The sequence below is a fragment of the Lagopus muta genome, chromosome 8 (genome assembly GCF_023343835.1).
Source record: "Lagopus muta isolate bLagMut1 chromosome 8, bLagMut1 primary, whole genome shotgun sequence".
Classification (NCBI taxonomy): domain Eukaryota; kingdom Metazoa; phylum Chordata; class Aves; order Galliformes; family Phasianidae; genus Lagopus; species Lagopus muta.
The window spans coordinates 1019699-1045285 of NC_064440.1; the positions used below are offsets into that span (position 1 = coordinate 1019699).

At 45.9% G+C, this 25587-nt stretch overlaps 1 protein-coding gene across 5 annotated transcripts in view; it reads right to left on the reverse strand.

Annotated features, from left to right (window-relative positions):
- The window catches only part of GALNT13 (polypeptide N-acetylgalactosaminyltransferase 13), an 80681-nt gene that overhangs the window by 13684 nt on the left and 41410 nt on the right, over nucleotides 1-25587 (reverse strand). For all 5 annotated transcript variants that reach the window (XM_048953357.1, XM_048953355.1, XM_048953356.1 and 2 more), the window contains exons 5-10: nucleotides 25393-25559; nucleotides 24150-24357; nucleotides 23454-23624; nucleotides 17240-17357; nucleotides 11832-12012; nucleotides 1771-1910 (exon numbers count right to left, since the gene is read on the reverse strand). In XM_048953357.1, coding sequence (XP_048809314.1) covers nucleotides 1771-1910; nucleotides 11832-12012; nucleotides 17240-17357; nucleotides 23454-23624; nucleotides 24150-24357; nucleotides 25393-25559 — 985 coding nt within the window. The remainder of the gene's footprint in view (nucleotides 1-1770; nucleotides 1911-11831; nucleotides 12013-17239; nucleotides 17358-23453; nucleotides 23625-24149; nucleotides 24358-25392; nucleotides 25560-25587) is intronic.

Below are 25587 nucleotides of genomic sequence, written 5' to 3' on the forward strand. Positions count from 1 at the left end.
AGCATTCCCATCACCACAGAAACACCAATACTTTTCAGCAGATGTTCCCTCAGAACCCACTCTACGCGGAGCAGACAAATGCAGTGACCACTTCTGCTGACTCAAACCATCCCTCTGCCATCTTTGCACAACACAGCTGTGCAGGACCCAGCATTACAGACACGCTGTCAGCAGTACAATGCACTACAAGACCACTTCCAGTGGTGCTCAGCTCATGCATCTGTCAGAAAAGACCACCAGACCCAGAAGCAATGTGGAGCACCTGAGTGACAGCAAGGTGTTGCTCCTCCAAACGCTTCTGGGCTGCATTGAACCCACAGAACAGCAGAGCACAGCACAGGGATGAGCAGCAAGCTGGGGTGAGCTCTGGGAACTGGGAATATTTCCAGCCCTGACCACAAGGAAATGGGAACGTGGCCTAAGCACCATTTTTATTCAGAGAAAAATGCTTGTTTCACGTCCTTCTGTGATTTTCCCCAACTCATTATCATGAAAGGCTCCATTCAAGCCTTTTTGTCTCACATCACCTTTTTGCAGAATAGAGTTGCAAGTGTTTCTAAGAGAAAGGCAGTCCCTGGGTTCCTTCAATCAGAGGACTAAAATGAAAAGTGACTCCAAAGCTCATCTGCGATGTTTATGTCTCAGCTTTACAAAACAATCCTTGCCTTGCCTTTGCTTTGTATTCAAATGATCAAAATGCAAAAAGGAATATTCAGCATTCACCACACTGCCAACAGCTTATGCACTTTCTGACGCCTGTTTCTGTTTACCCAGGAAATAATCCAAAGCAGCATCCACCTATCAGTTCTATTCTAACTGAAGGAAAAAATCAGCTGCAAATAAAATCCCTGCCAGGACCTGCCTGTGAAGGCCCAGCTCTGGTGCTCTCCCACCTGCCCGCTGCTGCTGCTGGTGGAACTCAGGCTTCAGGCACAGTCAGCAGCTGTGACACTCAGGCACAGGTTCTAATTCATAGGTACCAAATTCCTGTTTCCCTAGAAATTGAGGCACTGTTGTTAAAAATGAGGTGTTTTAATAACTATTGTATGACTTCCTCGTACTTTTATTTTCTGGTCTGACAATATCGCACAGAACACCCTCATTTGACACTTGTTAGATGAGTTCTTTGCTTGCTGTAAAACCATGTTACACTTTATTCAGTCGTAGTTAAACCTGAAGCCCTACAGTGGCTTTTATTTTCCACTCCAATGGCAAGTTTCAATAGCAAATTGCTTTCCCAGCTGCAATAAAGCCATTTGCGCCTTTGATTGCTATTCCAACAGTACCTTTAAATCAAAGCATTCAAGAGCTTTCAAAAGTCAGCTGAGATACAACTCAATAGAAGCCTTTTAACAGCAAATTATGTGAGTTTTAAAGAGCCTTCCACACTCAGTGGTACTTGAACCACAGGGTTATGAGGGATGGTGGTGACACAGCGCTGGGCAGCCAGGCTGACTACACTGTGGAGCACACTTCATTAGAAACAGGGACAGAGGGAGAAATGAAAACAACCCTATTGTGCTCCACATGACAAACAATGCTGCAGAGTTTTTTTTTTTCAAATGCCGTGTATTATTGAATCATTTTCACACATCAGTCACAAACCCCCCCTTTTTTTCGACGCGGGGCTCCGTTTCAAAGACAAATCCCTAATGGTGAATGCTTTCCCAACAGCAACAGCCACGTTAAAAAGGCTTAGTGCAAATATCACCTGCTCAAAGCAAGAGGGAAAGACCTGAGGATGGAGTGAGGCAAGGAAGTGCAGCGTACCTCTCCCAGTGAGTAGTAGCGCCGCGGGATCTGCGAGTCGGGGTAGATGTTCTCCAGGTACCACGAGAAGGGTTTGCACTTCAGGGCTTCCCTCAGCGCTTTCCTGGCCGACACATCGCCGTAATCCACCTTCACAACACCTGAAATCGTTTCATTAAGAGAAACAGAGGGTCAAAGAGCAGCTGTCACAAAGGAAGACATCACCAACTGGCCAATTCCCTCCCACCCGGGCCCACCTGCTGACACTGCTACACCACAGCTATCTACCAGCACTAAGTGACTCCTTCAGCAAAATGGAACCCTTGATATAAGTGCCTTTTCTTCTTTTCTGATGATTTACCAGTTCAGATAGGTGGGGCCACTGAATTCCTCCATTACTTCATACCTTCAAACATTCATTTAAAAATTGAGTACCGAAGTCCAATTGCACAGAATCCAAGGATTTCTGACTGAATAACGATGAATCCCAGTTCCCTCTTTGAAAAAGGTGATGTAGCAGTAAGTTACCGTGATACTGGCAGAAAGGAAACCACCTCCATTGCACAGCACTGAATGGGAAATGGGCCATAAATAGAAAATACAGATCACAACGGGAAAAAATGCAGATGAAAATTCAATGAGAGAGGAAATCAGCCAGAAATCCCTCCGGGACAGAAGAAGAGATGATGCTCTGAAGCCAAGAGCTTGGCATGTCACAAATTTGTGTGCTGACCTATCTAGCTGTGGAGCCCCTGCTCAGTGCAGGGCAGCTGACTACATGACCTTCACAGCTCCCTTCCAACTCTAAGAATTCCATGATTCCGTGGTTCTATCATTTTAGGTCCGTGTCCAGGAGAGAGGATCACAACAAGAGGATGCAGGAGGCAGTCTTGTGGTAAGCGCACAACTCAGGGACTTCTGGTGAGCTAGATGAAGGAAGGCTAACAGGCAAACCCCATACCTGCTGTCCCACCAAGCAGGTTGGCCTGCACATGGCTCTGAGCTAAAGGAGACCTGCAGCAGCAGCCTGCAGTGCCCTGCTCGAGACCAACACAACTTAGACAGAGCTGTGCAACCTACTGGGCCTTCTTCTGAAGACAGTAAGCAGGAGACTACGGAATTTAATTCTATGTCTATTCTAAGCTGCAGCACATGCAGATTCACAGCCCCCTTGTTATGGTGACAGGTGACTGCTTGCTGCTTCTCAGTAGCAGTGCTGTACCTCCACAGCTCCAAGTCGCAGCTTGAAAGACACCACCAGATCTACATCTGAAATCCATGCTGTGTTCCATCACCTGCTTTCCATCATCCATGGGATCTTATTTTGAACTTATTACATAGCTGAACCCCCAAGGACGCCCCATCCTAACACACAAGGTGATATCCATTCCTAATGAAATCCAGCACTGGGAAACTACTCATTCCTACTGCCAAAAATTGAACCCTTATCCATGCTCCCAAATATCTACCAGCTGTCTTTGACAAATTAGTTCTATGTACCATCATGCAATTGTAGGATGCAACATAACTCTAAATAATTAACTGAAATATGGGATACCCAACCAATTAGTGCCACTGGTTAAATCAGCACTGTACCACCAAAACCTCTGAAGAAATAGAACGTGCTTGCCTGGTGCCAAGAAGCTCAGAGGCATTCAGGCAGGTGTTAGGCACACAGGCACTGGGCCCTGTGTTTAATGATGCGCAGCAGCAAGGCTTGGAGGCCTGGCTGCTCTTGCGGTGCCCACCACAGCCTTAACCTCAGACCCAGGGATCCCACAGAAGGAGCAAAGCCCCAAGCCCTGCAGCAGGAACACCAGCAGGATCAGCAGAACACCTTGCAAATCAAGTCTCTTTCCTTCCTTTGTGTGTTCCCACATATTGAGACTGGGTCAGCACACCTTGGATATTTTCCCCCATACAGACACAGAGGTGCATTTTCAGTCTGACTGTTTTTGAGGTGACTGGAGCCACAGAAATATTAAGGCTGGAGGAGACCTTTCAGATCCCCAACCTCACCCACCCCCCCCCATGCCCACATCCCTCAGTGCCACATCCCCACAGCTCTGGGACACCCCAGGGATGGTGACCCCCCACTCCCTGTGCAGCTGCCACTCACTGCCTGACTGCTCTTTGGAGAAGGAATGGTTCTTCATACCTACCTGACCCTCCCCCAGCACAACCTAAGGCCATTCACTCTCATCCTATCAGTAAATAATCAATGGGACTCAGAAGAAACAAAATAACAGTTAGTGACTAATAAGCCTTCTTGCATTCCACTAAGAAAATGGAAGTGAAATGTCCTTGAATGCAAAAAAACAAGATGAAACATCGCAGGAAGGCAAAGAAAGGGCTGTGTGCAAAGGCAAATGTCCCAGGGAAAAAGGCAGATGATAATAACAGAGCAGCAGATGCGCTGCCAGTGGAACAAATTGAATAGCTGCAGAATTGCATTACACCTGCATTTTTTCTAATGGGCACGTCCTGGAAATTGGTATACAAGGACACGGCTTCAGAATTGGCTAAATGTACCATTTCTGTGTAAGAAGATATTTATTCACGATGATAAAGATGAAAACTATTCACTGGAGTGTAAGATGAAGTTGCAGAGCTGGGAATGACTGCCTTTATGCAAAGATAACCCTGAGAAAACGTACTCCAAATTTGGCTTCTGCCATCATTTGCTCCTTGAGAAGTCAAAGAGGAAGGCATCCCATGGTACACTGGTGCATTCCCAACCTGAGCAATTGTATGATTCTATGATTCAGAGGGAGAGAAGTGGGAGCAGAGCAGCACGTGGGCAGCATGGCTGACTGCTCCCAACCTGATCTGAATGTCCCCAGTGTCCCCAGATGATCAAAAAAGTCCCTAAGGAGGTTTGAGGGCCACCAGGAGGGACGCCACCAATGGTCATCCAACGTTGAAGGTCACTCAATAGGTCAAGAAACCATTTATAAGGCCAGGAAATAATGGGAGCATCCCAATATGAAGCCAAAAGAGGACCATGGATGAGGCCAGCAGGAGGGACAAGGGACAGTGTTGAGGGACACCCAACAGCCTCTGCTTCCCAGGCTTCTGAGAGCCCCATTCCAAAGGTAACACATGATCATGCACAATTCCAAAGCCCAGGGAGCTCCACTTTACATCTCCATCAAAAGTAGATGCATTAACTGCTTAATGAGCGCGTTTCCTAATTAGCTAAAACATCAACAAAGTTGGCAGTGGGACTCCTTGGAATCCTATTTATGCCGCCACAAAAGGATGTGTAACAATAAAGCACATCTGAAGGGGTCTCACATCACTGCAGAAGTGATGCAAGAGAAATGTATGCAGCATAACAGAAAATACATTTTGGAATGAAGATTCTGAGCTTTGCATGGGAAAACGTCACCATTTGGGGAAAACACATTTCAGGTGTCCACCACAAAAGATATTATTCATCAAGAGAACGAGTCAATATTGCCAAGACCTCCACAAGCACAGCCTCTTCTGTTGAAAAAGACTTTAAATTACATTCTGCCCCATAAACACACTTGCAATGATATTTATATGTGGATATTGTAGAGAGAAAAGCAGAGGCCTACTGAGGCTGAATCCTACATCACCTGGTCCTGACAGTAAAACAAGCAGAGGATCAGTTCTACCACAACAGTCATCTTCTATGAGTTTCATTCTGAACATCCACACGAGCCCATGAAGTAAGATGCTTTCCCAATGGAGAGCGATAACATTAGGGATGAACAAACAAGCCAGCCTCCCTCCTCCACACATTCCCACCATGTTTTATATGCCTTGGCACTTCAATATTGGGCACAATCCACACCACTGACGAGCGCATTGTTTTCTCATTCTGCTTTTATCACATGAAAGGTAATAAAGCAAAGGCTCCTTCTGCTCTTCCCCACCAGCTGAAAAGCTTGCTGAAGAGTGAAAATGTTTACCGAGAGCTCTTACTTGCAAGATTGATACAGTCATTATCAACCTAATTATATAATTACACTCGACAGGAGGATTGCACATCATCTGCTGAGTAAACACAAGCACTTATCTTGCAACCCGAAATTAAAACTTTAAGTGCTATATTTAAATCCTCAAAAATGTTTTAAACAAGGTGCCTGAAAAACAGTGGAACTCTGCATTTTAGCCTTGCTTGAGCAGCCTGGCTGGTGCAGGAGAACTGACCCCGAGCTGATGAGTGAGGCCACAGACACGTGGCTCAGTGATGCAGTGGGCATACAGAGAACCAAATGAGGATGGGCATGAGCTTTTCAGCTGACTCTGCAAAAGCAGGCTGTTCTGAGCTGTAATTATTTCCGTGCAGTGATTAGCTACAGTATTTTAATATGCACAGATTGACAAAGCTGCCTGTATTTGGAAACGCACAGACCGAGTGGAATGAGATATGCTGGAAGAGCCAGAGAAATAAGTGAATTATGCTGCTGGAAATGCCACACCAGGGAAGTGGAGCAAGCTGAGAAGGGAAGGGTGTGCAAATCCACCCAGACAGACACATAAATATTTAGGTGTCTCAGAATAATAAACTAAGATGCATATTTTGCAAATGATAAAGATGTTGGCATTAGCAAAGCACCACCTGGAGCATAATGCTGTGCTACTGGTGTACATCAATTACACTGAAAACAATGCCCAGCAGTGAAAATAACAGAAAAATGACTGCTAAATAGACTAACAGTGAGGAGCTACTATTAAGCAATTAGTTTTTTCATTAGTGGAGCCAAGGAAAGATAAGACACAGAGCATGAGTGAACTGTTGCAAAGGAAAGCACAACAGTGGGACAGAGTGGGGCATACTTTGCCCCAAGGGGATGAGGTCGACCATCCCAATTTTGGGTACTCTGCATTGCAAAGGAGCTTGGAAAGAGGTTTTCTTTGCATTTGGAACACTGCAAGGACCTACTGACTTACCACAAATGAAACATGCCTAAGAGCACCACTAACATCAATGTGGGCCATACACACAGAGCAGCTCTGCTGTTTTCAGAATGACTTAATGTATTTTTTTTCTTCTCTAAGAAAGGGATTTCCTTTAATCCCATTTGAAGCGTGCCCAGTGTTTCTGACATTCTCTAGACTTTCCTGAGTTACTGGGCAGGGTAAAATTCAAAGCTCCTTGTCAAACACTGCAATGCATTGGTTTGAAGTTGAGGGAAGATTGAGGTTGGATGTCAGGGGGAAGTTCTTTGCTATGAGAGTGGTGAGGTGCTGGAACAGCTGCCCAGAGAGGCTGTGATGCCCCGTCCATCCCTGGAGGTGTTCAAGGCCAGGTTGGATGGGGCCCTGGGCAGCCTGGGCTGCTATGAAATGGGGAGGTTGGTGGCCCTGCATGTGGCAGGGGTTGGAGCTTCGTGATCTTTGAGGTCCCTTCCAACCCAACCATTCTGTGATTGCCACCAAATCCAAACGGTAAGCACTCCTTACTGCAGTTACATTCTGTGACCCCAGTCTGACAGCTACAGACCCACGCCAGCCTCACCAAACAGCTCCTTCAGGGCCCACTCAGAAACAGGGTCCGCTCAGGACAGAAAGCAAAACCAGTGCCTCAGAACCAGCAGGGAGCACAGACAGCCTCCAGCAAGCAATCCCTAACTTGATTAATGAAGACTTTCACCTCCAACTATAATTGCGAGGTGTGCGCCCTAATTATGCTGAGAGAGACTGAAGGCAATGCTGCTGTGAGCAGCCTGGGTTCCTCTCAGGACATCATCTGAGACACAGAGTGAAGCAGGGCCCAGAGGAGAGCGGGGAAGATGAGTGTTGCTGATAGATAACAGCTTCAGAGACCTAATTACTGAAATGCATCTTGCTTTGTTCTCCAACAGAATTATCTGGAGATCTGTACGTTTCACATTAACAACCTGAAGGAGATACGTGCCAGACAGAAGGATAAAAAAAAGGAGTTCAGTGATACTAGGAAAGATTTCTGACATTTTGCAATGTCCTATAAACAAATCAATTATTTCCTATGGATTTCTGTTAAGATTTTTTTGTTGCTGTTAAAATATTAACTTCTATCAATCTTTCTAGAACACGTAAGCACCTTTCTCCTTCCTTTGCTTCTGAATCCCACAGAGCACTGTAATGGCATTTTACTTGGCAGTTTACATAGCATATCCTTAAATAACTGCCCACAACAGGAATAGCACCGGGCATTGGGGCTGGAATTAAACAAACCTGGTCCTGCCAACACCACTGTTATCACTGACCTGCTTTCACTCTTCCACATTAATACAGTGTTGTAGGTTCTCCATTCAAACCTGCTGCAAATAGGCAAACACATAGCTGTGTGCAGAAGAGAGATGATGCTCAGCAGCATTCAATTCTGCCAGTTTGTGCTCATTTTGGAAGCAAAAGGCAGCTTTCTTCATAGAAAGCGGAGTCTCAATCTAACAATACACAGAGTAAATGCATTAGTATTTTAACCTAACTTTTCTTGTTAGAAGAAACAGCCTCACTGAGAACTGGGAGTTGGACTGGATGATCCCTATGTGTGCCTTCCAAATCAGGATATTCTATGCCTCTACAAAACCTGTGAGGAAAACCAAAGGATTTTATCATGCATTGGCTCTACTTTCACACCTACAAGAGTGAATTGCCAGCAATGCAGCAAGCGCTGCCAGCAGCTGCAGTGCCCAAGTGGGGTGTGTGTCCCCCAGGCACACTTAGCAGTGAGGAACACGCAGACACTGAGGTGATGACAAAGTCCAGCTCAGCAGGTGGAATGGAAGCTGAAACGCTGAGGGATTTTTTTCATTTTCTGGCTTGCTACTTTCCATTATTTCCAATGGAGAGAGCACTTTTCGAGCCACCTCGGCACCCTACAGGCATAAAAGAAAGGGCAAAGCACTGTGCCAGCCCTGGGGAAATGCTGCTGGGGAAACTGATGGTGAAATGTCGTTCCCGGTGTGAGGAGGACAGCGGTGCCTTCTCCAACTGCCTTCTTCCCCAGGCAATGACTGCAGAAAGCAGCACTAGCAATGCACATGTCCTGCTGGATGACAGGCTGCTGAAAAACGGTTTGTTAAAGATAGCCTTGCATTTATAGCTGTGCTTGGGAGCCTGAATTAAAATGGCCCGCGGCAAGAACTGGGCTTTTCAATGGTAGAAGGGATGTCTCTTCCCTTCCAATGCAGCTGATGAAATGCTGGCTAGAAAGCCTAAGATTGAACATCCAAGCTAAAAAATATTGCTGACAAACGTTGCCTGCTGAAACCCTGGGAACTGTAAAGGTGTTTTCCAAAGTGACTGCAGAAACTCCTCGCTAATGTAACAGAAAATAACCTGTTATTCCTGTCCAAGATGCATGTTGTAATGGAGAAACTTCAGGACACATCTTCATCTGTGCACAGCAGATGTGGTTCAGGACAGAGCTTCACGATGGCTGCTGTCCCCAGAAATGCCAGCTATGTGTCCAGACCTTCTAACCAGGCACTTTCTCCTCAGCTGAGCAGTGAAATAAAGGCAACTTCAGACGATGAGCCAGCACTGTTCCCTGCTCCCCAACCCAGGGAGCACCCCTTGGGCACTACGGCAAAAGACTGCTTGGCCAAGCAATGCCTGCAGTGCTCCAGAGGAACCAACAGCTGGGAGGACTGCTGCCTTCACTCACACCCCTCAGTGTGCTCTCATAACCACTTACACAACAAAATCCCAACCCAAAGAACACGTTAAGCTACTGCACTGGAGCACTGATACATCAAACCAAAGAAGCAGACCGGGAGAAGTCAGGAGCAGAGGGGATTGCTCCAGTTTTACAGATGTTGCCTAGAAATAGTTCAGCCTGCCACAGGTAGGCTCATATCAGACTTATTATTTCATGTCCTTTTTATTGTAACAGTTAATGCCCAAACCTAACCTTCTGTCCAGCGCTGAATTCCCCATTCAACTCAGAATACTGTGGTGAGAATGCATTAAAAAGTCAAGGAGGACCAGGGCAGTCCTGCTGTAATTAAATGGACTGCTGATTAGAAGACCCTAAAACCAAAGAAATGAAGGGAAGGAAAAAGAAAACACTTCTTCTTTTAAAAAAATAAACTACACAGCATGAACTCCTCTTGAAACTCAAATTCTTAAATTATTCTCCCATATGCATCATTATTCTAGTCACATTTACATGTATTTTACTAAAATCTCATTTTAAATGTACTGTATTTTAAATAGCCCTTAGCTAGGTATTTTTGGAGCTGCAGCTTAGCTAAAGGCATTAAAGCAGCAAACTCCTCATCAGCCCAGCAAAGGCTGCTGCCCTGGCAGAAGACAGAGTGCACAGTGCCAGCCCCAAAGTGGAATGAATGGGCAGCATCTGCATGTCTTGTACTCACTAGCAAATGCACACTTTGAGGGTCAACTATTAAAAAAGCATTTACAGTTCAAGAAAAATGCAACAGGAATTTGGTATTATGGGACTGCACAAAAGCTGAACTTAACAAAGGAGGCCTGCACAAAAGTACGGCTTATCTGATGGGAGAACCTCAGGACTTGAACTCTACTGCATCTTATATCGGCTTTGAGTTCACTTTTGTGCCATTACAGACATCCATTTCTCAGTGGGATTTTTTGTGTTGGCATTTCTCCCTCCTCTTACAGGAGCACAGAAACCTATTACATTCATAACAGCCAAATTTTCCATCGCACACTGTATTCCTTTACTTTCAATTGGGTAGATGTAATTATCAATTATAAAGGGACACAGTCCTGCCTATTTCACACAGCTCACTTCCCATATTCAAGAGGATTCTGCTGGTAGTGCTGCTTTTCACTCACATTATGTGAACTCTCTGCATGCTGCTAAATCCAGAAGGAGGAACATCCACAGAGCACTCCCCTACAGTTTGTGTGAGACCCCCTGTTTTTTGGCTCAAAGCTTGCTTCCTGAGGTATTTCTTGTGATAAGATTCTAACTGATTTATTGAGAAGGCAAGTGATGGGTGCTACAGTGTGACAATCAACATCACTTTGTGGACATTTGAAAGCACCTTTCTTCAGAGCTGCTTGCCTCTGGAATAGAGCGCTCAGGAGTGTTTACTGGTGGAAGATCTGGCCTGTGACTAAATAGCTCCAGCCTGGTATGGGAAAACTGGGGAATGATACCATTGTGTCCTGTGAAAAACAGAATGCAGGTGGGCATCCCTGCTCCCTCTTATTTGCTGGCAAGGCCTCGAAGATGGGAACAAAGGAGTTTCTGCTGAGATCTCAGAGCCAGAAGCTGCCACTCCAAGGAGAGCTGACTCAACCACTTTGGATTTGAGCTGTCACTCCAAAGAGAGCTGACTCGACCACTCTGGACTTGTAAATAATTTGGTACTACCACTGAAAAGTTGTTTTCATCAATGGAACAATGCCTGACAACCCACCACTACTGACGATCAATGACTGAACTACAAACTACGTTGGATCCACGGTGGTGACTATCTTCTTCTTCTACAAAGACTCCTTGCTTCTATTTCCTATCTTTTCTATCACCCTTTTCCCCTTCCCCATCTCCCTGATTAAGATTTGTAATATACTGGTTGGAGCAACATTTGAACTGTTGTTTCTTAATCTCACATCAGGTACACATATATCAAAGAATCTTCTGTCCCTCCTATAAACTGGAGCAAGAAAGTGTGGCACACAAATGCCTGTTTATCCAGCTCTATGATTGAAGACAAAATACCAGTGGCTTTAAAAAGGGCTTCCACAAAAGAAATGAGGGAATCCCCATCCCTGGGGATGTCCCACAGCTGTGGGGATGTGGCACTGAGGGACATGGTCAGTGGGCATGGTGGGATGGGTTGGGTTGGCAATCCTAGAGGGTTTTTCCAACCTTCATGGTTCTGTGGTTCTAAGTATATTGGCCAGGAAAGGGTGATTCAACAAAACGTACACCCAAACCAACAAATAAATCAGCAGAACGAGTAACAGCTACCATGGAGAAGGCTGAAATTCAAGTATTCAAGTTAATACCTCTGGATTTGAAAATGAGCTCAAAGAAGAACACATTAGACATCTGTGACTGTAGTACTCAACTCTCCACTCAAGTCATGTTAAACATCACCCCAAGGATTCATAAGCTAATTTCTTACCTGGGGATATTATGTAGAAGAAGTCTTTAAACTCATCCATCCAGACCTCTGCCAGCCTCCTGTTGTTCTTGTTGATGACATGTCCTGTGCCACCAGGGAAGGTGTAAGGGGTTGCTTTACGGAAGACATGGCCAACGTGTGAGCATGTGACAATCTCAAGGGAGCCACCACACTGCCAAACCTGAAACGAAAACGTGCAGAAAAGGTTGACTAAAGCCAGCACAAAAGATGAAAAGCTTACAGCAGGAAGAACTCTGATAGGTTAGCAGCTACCTGCTCATTTATTTCCCCAGGTCACAATTCAACCGGGAATTTCAAACTCAAGTATAAGGGGAACAGTAGGGACATAATTCCTGAGAGCAATGAAAGCACACAGACCTTAACCACAAAGTGAAAACTTGTGTCAATGGCACAACTGGTTGTGTGATCTTATTACATAAATACGTACAAACCTCTGCCTCAGAAAGGAGTAACCCTGTACTATGTTTCCAAGCATAGGGTTTGAATGCTAACCATGTATTTGAGTTGTGAAGGAATACATAATATTTAAAGAAACAAAGAAGAACTTTTACAATCTATCTACCCACATATCTGTAGCTTTTAAAGCAGAATCGAGTCCACGACCACGTTAGTGAAGGCACAGCAGACTGTGATTAATATTGAACCAGAAGCACTGGCACCTCGAACATCACAGATATCCCCAAATCTACACCCTGAGCAAGCTTAGTGCCTTCAATATGTCTGCACCAGTATGAACAATCCTTTAATCCTGAGCTAGGCATCCTGCTGGTAAACGAGGTACCATTCTTCTGGCAGCTCAGTAGTCTTGGTGTGATGTACATCAGCTGCTGCACTCCCTGCAATCTGCTGCCTCTCTAGGTGCTGGGAAGAACTAGAAAAGGAACCAGCAGAGGTTCCAGGTCCAACTGGACAGAACTAGAGGCAGCTGACTGCAGATGTGTACAGAAATAAATGAGGATGCCCAAGGGATGCTTATGGGGCTACCCAACTTTCTGTTTCTGGTTGGCTGTTCTGACAATGGTGATTCCTTGAAGCTCTCCCTACACCGGGGCTCACTGACAAGTTTTGGCACCAACAAAGGTACCACCAGCTTGCCCAGCTTGTTACCCAGGCTCATCCCCTCTTTGCAGTGGTCTCCTGCTAAGCAGGGAGCAGGGCTAAAACTCACAATACCTCTTCCTAATAAGAAGCAGGGCTTAAGAATCGTTTGGTGTCTTAAGATCACTGGTACAGCCTTGTAATTAGAGCTCCTCGACACAGACATAACAGTTACCATAGAAACTTAATGCAGATTTTGTTTAATTAGGACTAGATCCTTTTATATGATTTCATTAGTATGCTAAGTGATGTACTCTGTTGGGATGAGCAACGACAACATCAAAATATTCTGGTGTTTAACATCTTGTGTTTTGCAGCTCAGTGACAACCAGTCAGCTCAGGTGAAACTTCAGGTCGGTGGGTGCAGCAAGAAGAGAACACTTATTAAACCCAAAATATGCACTGCTGATGTATTTACACAGCAACACAGCAGCAATCCCCCACACAGGACAGCAGTGAACACAAACAGTTTGAGGGGTATTTTAACCTCTGTCAGTGCTGTGATCAGTGCTCTCACAGCTTCACCCCAACCCTCTTTCCTGGCAAGAGGTTCCTCCCATACTAACACTTTTATATGTGTGTTCTGCACATTTTTAAGTGTATTTTTGGCTGCCCTTGTTACAAGCTGCTAGCTACTGCAGTTGTCATAGGAATGCAGATAAACCTGCACACTGCTCAGAAGGGCTTTAATTTTTTCAGTGTTACAAGAAAAAAAACCAACCAGAAAAGCCTACAACAAAACCAAGTTTCCTGAATACTCACTGCTAAAATGACTCCTTTCCCCAGGCTCAGAGTGGCTAGAGCTTGCAGGATCACATTGATTTGGCACAGACAAGCATACAACAGCATACAATTCATCACTCTTCACTGCAAGCTCCTATTTGCCAAGATAATTTATCCCATTTTAAGTATTGGCATTAATTATTTAAAACTACCTTTTGATCTCAGACTTTTGGCAGTCATTCCCATTACTGCACAAAAGGAGTGCATTAAACTCCATCCCGTTTCTGCACAGCCCACCTTTGAGATCCTTTGCCCCTTCTGTCATTTTTGTATGCTCAGGTAAAGCCACATCCCACCCGCCCATCATAAATACAGAAGGCTAATAATGATCAATTTGTATGCAGATAAAAATAACGCATTAAAATGAGCAGAAAAAATACTCATGCAGGTTAGCTGATGGGTCGTTTTGGGTAGCTCTGCACTTGTGGTTATTGCAAGGAAATGGCTCTCCCAGGAGCCAGGCAATCTCCTTTTGTGACAGGATATGTAAAACTAAGTCCAAATGAGATAGACAGCTTCTTAGAGCTTGGATTAAAATAATACTAAAGTTTCAGGCTGGAGAGATTTAAGGCATTTGATTTTGCTGTTTATATGTTAATGACTTTGTTTACAGCATTTTAGAAATATTTACTTCCATAAAAGATTGCTCTTTTTAGTATACACTACCTAATGTGTGTTTATGGATGGTGGCATTAGATCAAAGCTCTCTTGCATTCCCACAGGTTGAAGCTGTGCTGGAATATCCCCAGTGACTGCAACCAGAAACTTAACACTTCAGCCTGAGTATGTTAAATGAGTTGAAGTTGCTGGCTGCTGCGCAGTGGTGCATAAGGGAGAGTTAAGAAATACCTCTAATGTCAACCCACAAACCTCCACACTGAAACTGAGTCGGCATACCTTGGATATTTTCCCCCATACCTGTACAGAGGTGCATTTTCAGTCTGTCTGTGAGGAGATTGGAGCCACAGGACCATTAAGGCTGGAGGAGAGCTCTCAGATCCCCAACCCCACTCAGCCACCCCCCCATGCCCACTGCCCTCAGTGCCACATCCCCACAGCTCTGGGACACCCCCAGGGATGGTGAGCCCCACTCCTAGAGCAGCTGTGCCTGCCTGCTCTTTGGAGAAGAGATTTCTGCTGCTACTATCCAATAGGGACCTCTCCCGGTGCAACTCGAGGCCATTGCCTCTCATCCCATCACTGGTTACCCAGGGCTTTATACATCCCAACAGCACTCAGACCACAAAAACTCACTTCCAATGTCACTGCGCTCTCAAAGGTAAGACAATCCTACATGCATGTGACCCCTCCAGCCCTACAGAGTCGCATCCCATTGTGCTCATAACAGCACAGCACCAGTCTCCCTGCCATCCAAACCAACAAACATGCTAAGCTTGCTTACCAAACCACAGCCAAACATGCTCCCATCCCTGTAATTCTGCAGCCAGAAGAAGAGCTCTCCCATACCAGCAGGCTGAACACTGGCTGCTGCTGGTCCCTTGTTCATTCTGCAAGCAGGGCACTGCACTGGGTACAAGCAGCTATACAGAAGGCTCTGGGGAGACCTCATTGTGGCTTTGAAGGGAGCATAGAAACAGGAGGGGGAATGGCTGTTTGTGAGGGTGTACAGTGATAAGACAAGGGGAATGGTTTTAAACTGAGACGGGGAGGTTTAGGTTGGATATGAGGAGGAAGTTTTTCCACACGCAGGGTGGTGACCACAATGATCATCTAATTTCAACCTCCCTGCTAACCACCTAACCAATCTCCCTCATCGATCAAGCCCAACTGATGCACTGGGTTTCTTTAAAGAGAAAGGCTCTAGCCATATATCTCCATACCACTAGTTTAAGGTTTTTGTTGACTTTTTTTTTATTTAATAAAAATACATATGTATATAAAGAAGTTTTGTTATGTGTATACATTAACTCTATTAAATATTTCCCATGCAGCTCAGCAGGCTGGACACCCACACATGCTCCAAGCACAGCTTGGCCTCCACTCCAATCCTACACAACCTCCCAGCTCTGCAAACATGTTTGTTCTCCTCTCTGAGTGCTTTCCCAGCCCGTAATGCTCCCTGAGCTCAGTGGGAACCCTCCTGCAGATGCAGGATGGTGCTCTGCAGCACAGTGCACACGGAGCTGCGTGGGGCAGCCGTGCCACCAGGGCTCAATGTTTTACACTGAAATTGTGGTGCTCTTCCTCAGAACGCAGTGACATATTTCAGACTGTCTGCTGAGAGAATGCAACAGCCTCAAGCTGGTTCTGGGAAGGATTTTTTCTATGCACCAAGGAAATGAAGTGACAGCAAATTGCTGCAGGATTCCTCCAGTCGGGGTTGAATGCACATCTATTTCGGTGAACAAGGTGAGCTTCACAGGGATGCTCAGCAAAAAGGGCAGCAGCACCAACCCACAGCATCAACCCAGGAGAGGCACGTGGCTGATACCCTAAGGCTGTGCTATTCCCTGCTGCAGGGATCTCTTCTAAAAAGACAAGAAACAAACGTGCTGCCTTAAAGGCTTCTGCTGAGCATACGCTTCTACACACACCTGCATCCCGTGTGCATCCAAGGAACACTTTGGAAGGCTGTGCACCAAGAAAGCTGAAATCGGATTTAAAACGTCAACACTCAGAGTAAGTCTGTCTACCTCTCCATTTTACTGGAAAGTGAATGATGTGTACTTAATAGAAAATGGCCTGAAGATGCTTTCAGGTTCTCAGCTGATCTCTTCTAGAAATATCTGCTTGACAGAACCCTTCAAAGCCTGCTCTGTCAATAGAAAACATTCCACCAACCAACCCTCGCTGAAAACAAGAGAGAGAAAACATGGAAGAAGAATCTACCTGTGCAGTTCTGCGGGGATAGGACAGGTGTGGCAGGTTTTATTTTGCATACTTACTTCAAGTGCAAAAACTGTGATCCACCACAGGCATTAAAAACCATTCCAAGTATTGTTCCTACAGACTATTCATTGAAGACTCAGTGTTTCAATTTTCCTTTACGCCTAAAGGTCAATCACTAAATGCATTTCACTCCATCAGATTCCCTCCTGTCCCAGGCAATGTACCAACCCTCTCCTGCAGGTAGTGCCATCCCATGCAGTGTAAGCATCACGGCCACAATTCACAAGTTCAAGCCAAAATATATGCTTTCAGAAACACAGACATCAGTTGTTTTTTAACCTAGACACATTCATACCTTGTTTATGTCAGTTAGCATTTGCACCATCTCGCAGAAAGCCTCACTTTTCCATACAAAGACATATTCTAATACATATATATCATCTCAGAAGTGCAAGGTCAAAGTTTCCAAACAGTTACAAAACGTTTCATGCAGTAAAAAGGACCAAATACTGTATTGAGACATCCCCAAATAGCTGCAGCATTACAATTAACCCACGACTTGCATGGCAGCTAAAACACAGCGGCCCTAACCCCAATGTAGGAACTGTTACAGCAAAAGTGTTTGTTGACAGAAAATGAAGGAAAACGGCAATTACCCTAAAAGACATTTCAAGATTCTCTCCACCCCAGATATCCATTCCTGCATCGTAAGATCCTATCTCTTCAAAGTAGTTTCTGTCAATAGAAAATAGGCCACCAGCCATAGTAGGGGTCCTAGTTGAAAACAAACAGAAAAAAAAAAAAAGAAAAAAAAAAGAAAAAGAAAAGAAAAGAAATACCTTTTGAAAGACACTGTGGAATGCATCGCGTGATACTACAGCACACATCTCCTCAGACATTTTGACTATCAATACATTCTACGCACAGCAACTTCAATACAAAACACCACGCGGTTCCCCCGGCTCTCTGCCATGAGTTTAGGAGCACTGCAACAGTAAAGTGGATGGAGTTTTGGCACTGCATCCGGAACAGCACTTAAATCCCATCTGAGATGCTTAGAGAAGGGAGTTCAATGCCTTAGCTTTGCCTTAGAGGGAGACTGAATGTGCGGAACATTACTGGGCATAATCTCTCCCAACAGGATTAGGGATCCTTACAACGGGCAAATCCCATCAGCGTGCAGCTCCTCGTTTAAAGCTCCTCCTGCCCAGCTTCCCCACACAGATGCCTGCTCCAGGCTTTGCAGCACCCAATGCCTGCACCAGGGCCAGCAGCAAAGCCCTGTGCTCCCACCCAGCCCTGCACACGCAGGCTGGGAGCTGCTGGGACGCGGCTGTGCTCACAGCACTGGGTGCTCACAGGGCAGCACGGCTCAGAGCATTGCTTTGAGCACTCTGTGTAGTGCTGGGAGAAGCCTCTGCGCCCTGAACCCACACACACCACCACCACGCAGTACTGCAGCTGTGGGGCAGCGGCTGAAGGCTGTGTGGCAGAAAAGCATCTGAGGATGCCAAACCAACTGACCGTGAGCATGCAGGGTGCCAGGTGGCCAAGAAGGCCAACAGCATCCTGGTTGTGTCAGCAGTAGTGTGGGCAGCAGGAGGTGACTGTCCCTCTGGTGAGGCTGCACCTCAGTGCTGTGTTCAGACTTTGGGCCCCAGAAAGACATGGAGGTGCTGGAGCATGTCCAGAGAAGCGCAGCAGAGCTGTGTAAGTTCTGAGCACAGTCCAACGGATGAAAGAGCTGGCATTGGGTAAGTGTGGAGAAGAGGAGGCTCAGGGCAGAGCTCACTGCTCCCTACAAACCCTGAAGGGAGGTTGGACTGCGAGGGAGGGGAGGGCTCAGCCTCCCCACAGATAGCAGTGACGGGACAAGAGGATTCCACATTGCACCAGGGGAGGGTAGAGTGGGTATGAGGAAGAATTTCTTCTCCAAAGAGCAGCTGGGCACTGGTAGAGCTGCCCATGGAGTGTGGGGGGGTCACCATCCCTGAGGGAGACGCAGAGCTGTGGGGATGTGGTACTGAAGCACATGGGCAGTAGGCATGGGGGGGGGCAAGGGATCCCAGAGGTCTTTTCCAATCTTAATGGTTCTGTGATTCTAGGACAAGACAGCACCAGCACCTCTGCCCCTCTGAAGTGCAGCTTCCACACTTAATGTTTGGTGATACCCTTATGCAAACACTGCTATCAATCATGCTTCCAGGATTTTTTTTGCAAAACAACAAGTCAATAAGAATGGTTGACGTGCAATTCAGGAAAACTGATTTAATAGAGCTGCCTACAGTCAGCTGCTATGTGAGCAGGGGCAGCCTGCAGCCCCAAGCTTACCAACATTTCCTATTTTCCCCATGTCCCCAGTTCAGCTCAGGCTGCCCAAGGAGGCTGTGGATGCCCCATCCCTGCAGGCATTCAAGGCCAGGCTGGATGTGGCTCTGGGCAGCCTGGGCTGCTGGTTGGTGACCTGCACACAGCAGGGGGTTGGAACTGGATGAGCATTGTGCTGCTTTGCAACCCAGGCCATTCTATGATTCTATGGATCATTCCTGCCTGTTCCACCTGGCCCCAGCACAACCCTGCCTCAGAGCTGAGATGCTACCACTGTAAAATGAGAGAGCTGAAAGAAATTTCTGTGATTGGTTACTTAGTGTATGTCTATGCAAAACTTATTTAAAATAAAATGAAAAGCAGAGTCAGCACTTGGTTTACTCATAGATTCAAATGCCTATCGTGGATTAGAAGTCACTGTAAAAGCAAAGGAACCACTGTATGCCACAATGTTAAATAACTGAGGTGCAGCAGGCAGAGCTCATCTTTTCTGAGTAAATTTAATGTTGCATAAACAGAACTGCAGAGCTCTCACTGAAAAACAGCTGAAACAGTAATTTGAGCAAGAAGGAGCATCTCTGCAGATTTTCTCAGTTTTGTGCTTATTAGCTCTGTTTTGCCTACTTGGAGTCTCACTAGCAATACGGTGCTATGATTAATGCTAGCCATCATTCCAACCCACTTCTCATTTTCTTCTGGAGACAGGTCTGCCTTTCCTTTCTGTGACTGTGAGCAACAAGCAGGATTCCCATTCCCATAGGGAAGAGCACAACAGACAGGTGTTTAAGCCCCACTCTGCTGCATCCCAATGCTCCCAGCACCAGCTCCCAATGCTGCTCAGCCCAGCACCTGCCCACATTACTTGCCCAAGGCAACCCCCTGCAAAGACCTCAGCCCACTGCTGCCCAAAGCACTCACCTCAGCACCTACAGCACCAGCCAGAGCCTAAGAGGACAAATAAAATGAAGTCCTCGATCTCGTGTTCTTTCCTCTTCCTAACCCATTTAATTTAGATTTTTTGGAACTATATACGTATATCTGAGTATTTTTAAGTACAAGTCTCATCAGTTTTCTGTTCCAAAGCAATTAAAGGCAGATATGGCAATATTCATAGAAAAGTGCAGTGAGAAGTGCTTTCTGGTTGGGATCCTGCAGCTGTAGGATGAGTTGGTTGCACAGTGATCTCAGCACAGAGTTACACCACCACTGGCAAATCAAAGAAGGAGCACTGAGCTCACCTGGAGACACGGGATGCGCGAGTACTGTTTTGCAGTGGGGAAAGCAGAGCACACCAATGAGAGATTGACTGAGACCACTGGGTTTAGCACTCCATGAGCATTTACCACTAAACCTGAGAGACCTGCGACCGAGCTGCACTGCCCAGAGCCCTGTGCCAGCATCCTCAGCTCTACCTGTGCAGCCACATGGATTCTGCCCCCAGGCAGCCCAATGCAACAGGAGGCTTTGCACTTCAAGTGACGTGTTTTGCAAAGCAACCAGGTGTTACTCCAGTGACAGCATAAGTGACAGCATTTAGAGAACAGGAACAAGACAAAATCTTTGAGGAACTTTAAAACAGCAATGAGCAACAGCAATGGTCCTTTCCAGCTGGTGCTGAAGCATTACAAGAAAAAAGTAAGGGGAAAAGTGCTAGGGGCTGAGGTGTGATGGGCAGCAAAGGAGTAGTGTACGTGGGAGCAGCCATATCAGAACCCATTCTGTCTGAGGCAGGCGTTGCTCATTGGTATGAGAGGCACCTATGAATTCTCACTGCTCTTTTTGCTAGAAATACGACAAACAATCCAACTTTTCTAATAGATTCCATTAAGAAAGTGCTTTTACAGCCATACTGCACAATAGGGAGATGTAGGAAGTCAGAGTCACTGCATTAATTAACCTTTTCCCATCAATTCCAGAGATTCCTGCAAGGACGGATATTTCAGTGGGCTGAAATACCTGATTTGTGAATTTAAGAGCTTCTTTAATTCCTTAAGCAAACAAACAAGCTGTGCTGCACATCCACTAATTAGAAAGGATCGTGTGCTTTCCCCTGAGGATAACACACGGTCTGTGCTTAACTCCCCCTTGGTCCCAGTGATGGCCGAAACCCATTCATGCCAACAAGTGATTTCTTAGTGAGCTACTCTGATTTTTCCATTAAAAATTGTATATACAGTAACAATATATGCACGAAAAATACATTTTATATAAAATAATTAAAAGAATCACAGCATGGTTGGGTTGGAAGGGAGCCCTCAGCCCCAGCCCTGCCATGGGCTGGCTGCCCCCCAGCTCAGGCTGCCCAGGGCCCATCCATGGCCTGGGGCACCACGGCTCTGAGCAGTGCCACGGCCTCACTGCACTCACAGGTTGATGATGTCTAATCTGCATTATGGTATTAAACGTAAAAAGTCACAGTAGGAATTTATCATTGTTATTACGACAGGTAAGAATTTGAGTAAAACACTTTTTCTGATTACATGGCTTTTTAGTGTAATAAAACGCAGGACTTGAGTGCAATGATTACATTACACATACAAGCACATAAGTCACTGATCTTTATGTATTCTGGGCTTATTCCATTGATTGCAAAGAAAGAAAGATGAATGCACACATATTCAATCTTCATGAGATTGAAATAATGTTATAGAACGGGGAAGGCAATGCAAAAAAAATGAAGTCAGCAGCTTGTTCCCAAATGGTTGGTGTGGGTTTGGCTTTGGCTTATTTTTGGCCTCTCATCTTTAGAACAGACAAGGAGCAGCATTTGCCAAAAGCCTTCTGAACTCAAATGAAATATTCGACTTTTTTCTCGTTGGATGCAGAGTTCATTTTTGTGATTCTGACACCTCAAGACTGATTTACTGCCACAATCTCTCGGACTGCTTTTGATAAGTATTTCCAGATAGTGGCCAGCACTGAAAGCAGCCAATGACTTATTAAATGCCATTTCCCATACGAAGACTGTTACACCTCTTCTCAGTGCTCACCAGCTGTCAGTGTTTCCAGGAGAAATCTCACTGCTGTTTTGCACCAAAAAATCTCCACTGTGTGTTCAGAAAGGGCACCTGTGCCTAAAAGCTAACAGCTTGCATCCCAGGCAGCCCAATTACACCACCTCTAGAGCCACCACCTCCCTCTCAAATACTTGTTACAGGACTAATTAGAGGACGTGCTGTGTTGTTCATTAACTCTTGACCCTTCACTAACACCCATCTTCACCTGGAGGGCTCCCAAAACACCAGGCAAACACCAGCTACAGCCATTGAGGAAAGGATGAAAAGCTGCTTTGCTTTAATAGGAGTCAGTTACGTGTATGATTCTGGATTAACTTTATGTACTGCTTCCCTTCTGCCCATCTTTCAAAGCTTCCTGTGTCAGCACAGAAGGGCTGGAGCAAAGCCAAGGGTGTTGGAGGAGCAGCCAGCAGTGTCAGCCAGCACAGCGTGGGGCCGTGCAGCTCGTTATGACAATTAACACTGTGAACCTAACACACACTTCAGGCTTAACTGGGTAAGGAACTGGAAAGCAAAGTGGTTCCAGAGATGGTCTGATGAGAAAGAGATGGAAAACACCCAGCACTTCTCTGACCCCAGGCTTTGAAAGAATTACAGTGACAGATTTTGGCCACTGTCAGTCACAGCAGATCTGAAAAGCTTTTCTGTGCCCACCCTCTGCCTTACCTGGAAACTCTGCAAACCTTTGCTGGGAACTGCCATCCCCTGAGCTGCCTCTCTCCTAACCTGCCTGTCACCCACAGTCAGGGGGTTTACAGCACTAGAATTCTTTCCACTTCATCATGTCTCTTTGGACAGGTTTGAAACCATTACATCCACTTATTACAACTTAAAGTGTTTTTTTTCCATTTTCTTTTTTTTTTTCTTTTTTTAAAATTTTTCTTTCAGTTCTCATGGAGATGACAGAAGCTACTGGAGCTGAGCAAATAACCCATGGCAAGTAATGTATTCAATCTGCTTGGTTTCAACTTCATTTAGAACCGTTCTCAAGGTTTTGTTACAGACTTTCATTTCAGCAATTAGAAGGAGGAGGTCAGGAAGGCTCAGAGGAACTCAGGATATATTCTTAGATCAGTTTTGACTGGGTATGCACTGTCATCACTGTTATTTTTTGGCAGTATGTATTTTAAGAAGTGCAGACCATAACCAAATGCTTGGATTAAATGTCCAAAATTTTGCATTTCAGAAATGTGCTCTAATATTTGTTTTAAATCATGAGAACAGTAATGTCTGCAAACAAGTTCAACAAGGCTACTTGCAGATAACAAACACAGAAGGAAGCTCAATACTTAGAAAGCAAGTATTATTTTGAATTATTGAACATTCTAAAGGAAATATTGACAGAGTTTTCTCAGCTCTGATAGTTATCTGATAGTTACATTACAGCATTAAGGACAAGGCAGATGCTGGTGCTTTCTGCCACAGCTATCTGGTGTGTATTCTCCAATACTGCAGCAAAACCTTCAGTATTATCATCTACGTACAGCAAAGCCAAACACCCCAGAACTCCATTTCCCCTCCTTACCTTACAGGCAAGGTCCTGTCCCCCTTCCTCCTGTCCATCTCCCTCTGGGGCACGGGATACCAGCGGAAGTTCAGCTTCCAGTTGAAGCCTCCATAAGTCATATCTGACCCAGCCATGTACTCAAACGTGTCATCACTGATCACGTCGATGATGGGGCACACAACAGTCCTCCTGTGAGCAAAAAAATAAAAGGCATTTGAAAACGAAACTGCTGTTTGAATCCCCCCACTGTTTTATTCTGTGGCTCCTCTGCAGGAAAGCTCTGTTCAGCAGTGCCCTGTGACAAGACATTGCATAAACCAGAACCCAGGAAGTTCCATTTGAACAGGAAGAAAAACTTCTTCACCTGGATGGTGGCACAGCTGCTCAGATTGGTGGATCTCCTTCTCAGGAGATATTTGTACCCACCTGCACACTGCGTGCAGTGCAGCTGCTGTAGGGAACTCCTGGAGGGGTTGGGCTAGGGGGCTCCAGAGGTCCCTACCAGCCTCTATGGTTCTGTGGTTCAGTATGTCAGACAGAAATTGTATAGAATCCTTTACCTTCCTGCAAAATAAATCTTTAACAAAATTCTTCTTTTTCAGATCAGTGAATGTTTTTCTGCTTTTTTATTGCTTTAGCAGCACGGTGCTCGAGGGACGGCCCAGAGCCCCAGCTGATGTTGCAAGGACCTGCTGTCCCCCACCCTCCTCTCACCTGTCCTCCCGGATCCTGGCCAGCAATGGCTCCAGCCAGCCACGGGTGCACTCACAGTGTGCATCCAGGAAGGTGACCACCTGCCCCCGGGCAGCTGCTGCCCCCCGCAGCCTTGCACGGATCAGCCCTGACCGCTGCTCCATCCGGAGGATCTTCACCGGGACCTCCAGCTTCTTCACATAGTTCTCCAAGGAGGCCTTCAGAAATTCTGCCAAAGGCAGTAGAGAAAAAAAATAAAATAATAATAATAGAGAAACATTACTTGAAGGTGCCGACGTCCTGGTGCTGCTGCCCTGAGCTGAGGTGCCCTAGGCCATGGACGGGCTCTGGACAACCTGAGCTGGGAAGCAGCCAGCCCACACCTGGGGCTGTGACATCCCTTCCAACCCAACCCAACCATTCCATGGTTCTATGGCCTTTAAGGTCTCTTCTAAGCCTTCTATGGCTCTGTGGCCTTTAAGGTCCCTTGCAACACAACCATTCTATGGTTTGATTATCTTTAAGGTCCCTTCCAACCCAACTGCTCTATTGTTCTTTTACAGCTAGGTTCAGCAACTCCTGAGGGCTCCAAATGCAGCTGCAGAACATGTGTGTCATGCTCTGCCCTGCCAGGAACCAACACTGGCACAGTGCAGGAAACTCCTCCTGACACGTGTGGAGTTGTTTTGAAGAGCAAGAGCAGAGCTACAGAGGCTCATGCTGCAACTTAGCTCTGTGCAGCCACAAAGCACACATCCATGAGTGCACATCAGGAAAACATCACAGAGATAAAAGGATCTTCAAGTAAGTCACAGTCTGTTTTCCAGTAATAAATCAGCAATCAGTGTTGGGTGTAAGATGATTACACTTCTGCTCATTCATATATGGCTTAATATGACTACAGCTATTCCTGATAAATTGCACCATTTGGGCCCTCTAGGACCAGCCTTTGGGCACAGAGAAGTAACAAGCCTGTATGTTTACTGAAGCAGGGAAAACCAGCACAGTGACTACAGTGAAGTTAGTGCTACATGGAGCAGAAGTAAAGGATGGCTTGGCTTGCACCCTCCTTCCACTGAATGGTTGCAACTGGATGTTACATTTGGCTGCACCGGGGAAAACCTCTCATCGTCCCATCCATCCCAGCTATGGGATATGAACCCATTTGGGAATGCAGCAAAAGAGAGACCGGGGAAGGGATTCTGCCTTCTGCAGTGACCAAGCACAGCACAAAGGGCTGCTAACCATTTCCTGCAGCACCCACCCCTCTCACTGGCATCGTCCACCAGGATGATCTCGGCAAGCAGGCGGCGTGGGGAGCGGGCGACCACGCTGTGCACAGTGCGCAGCAGGGTGCTCCAGGCCTCGTTGTGGAACACGATGACCACACTGGTGTTTGGGAGCTCGTCAGGGTACACTTTGGTCTTGCACCTGCCAAAAAAAGTACAGGAGAAAGAAA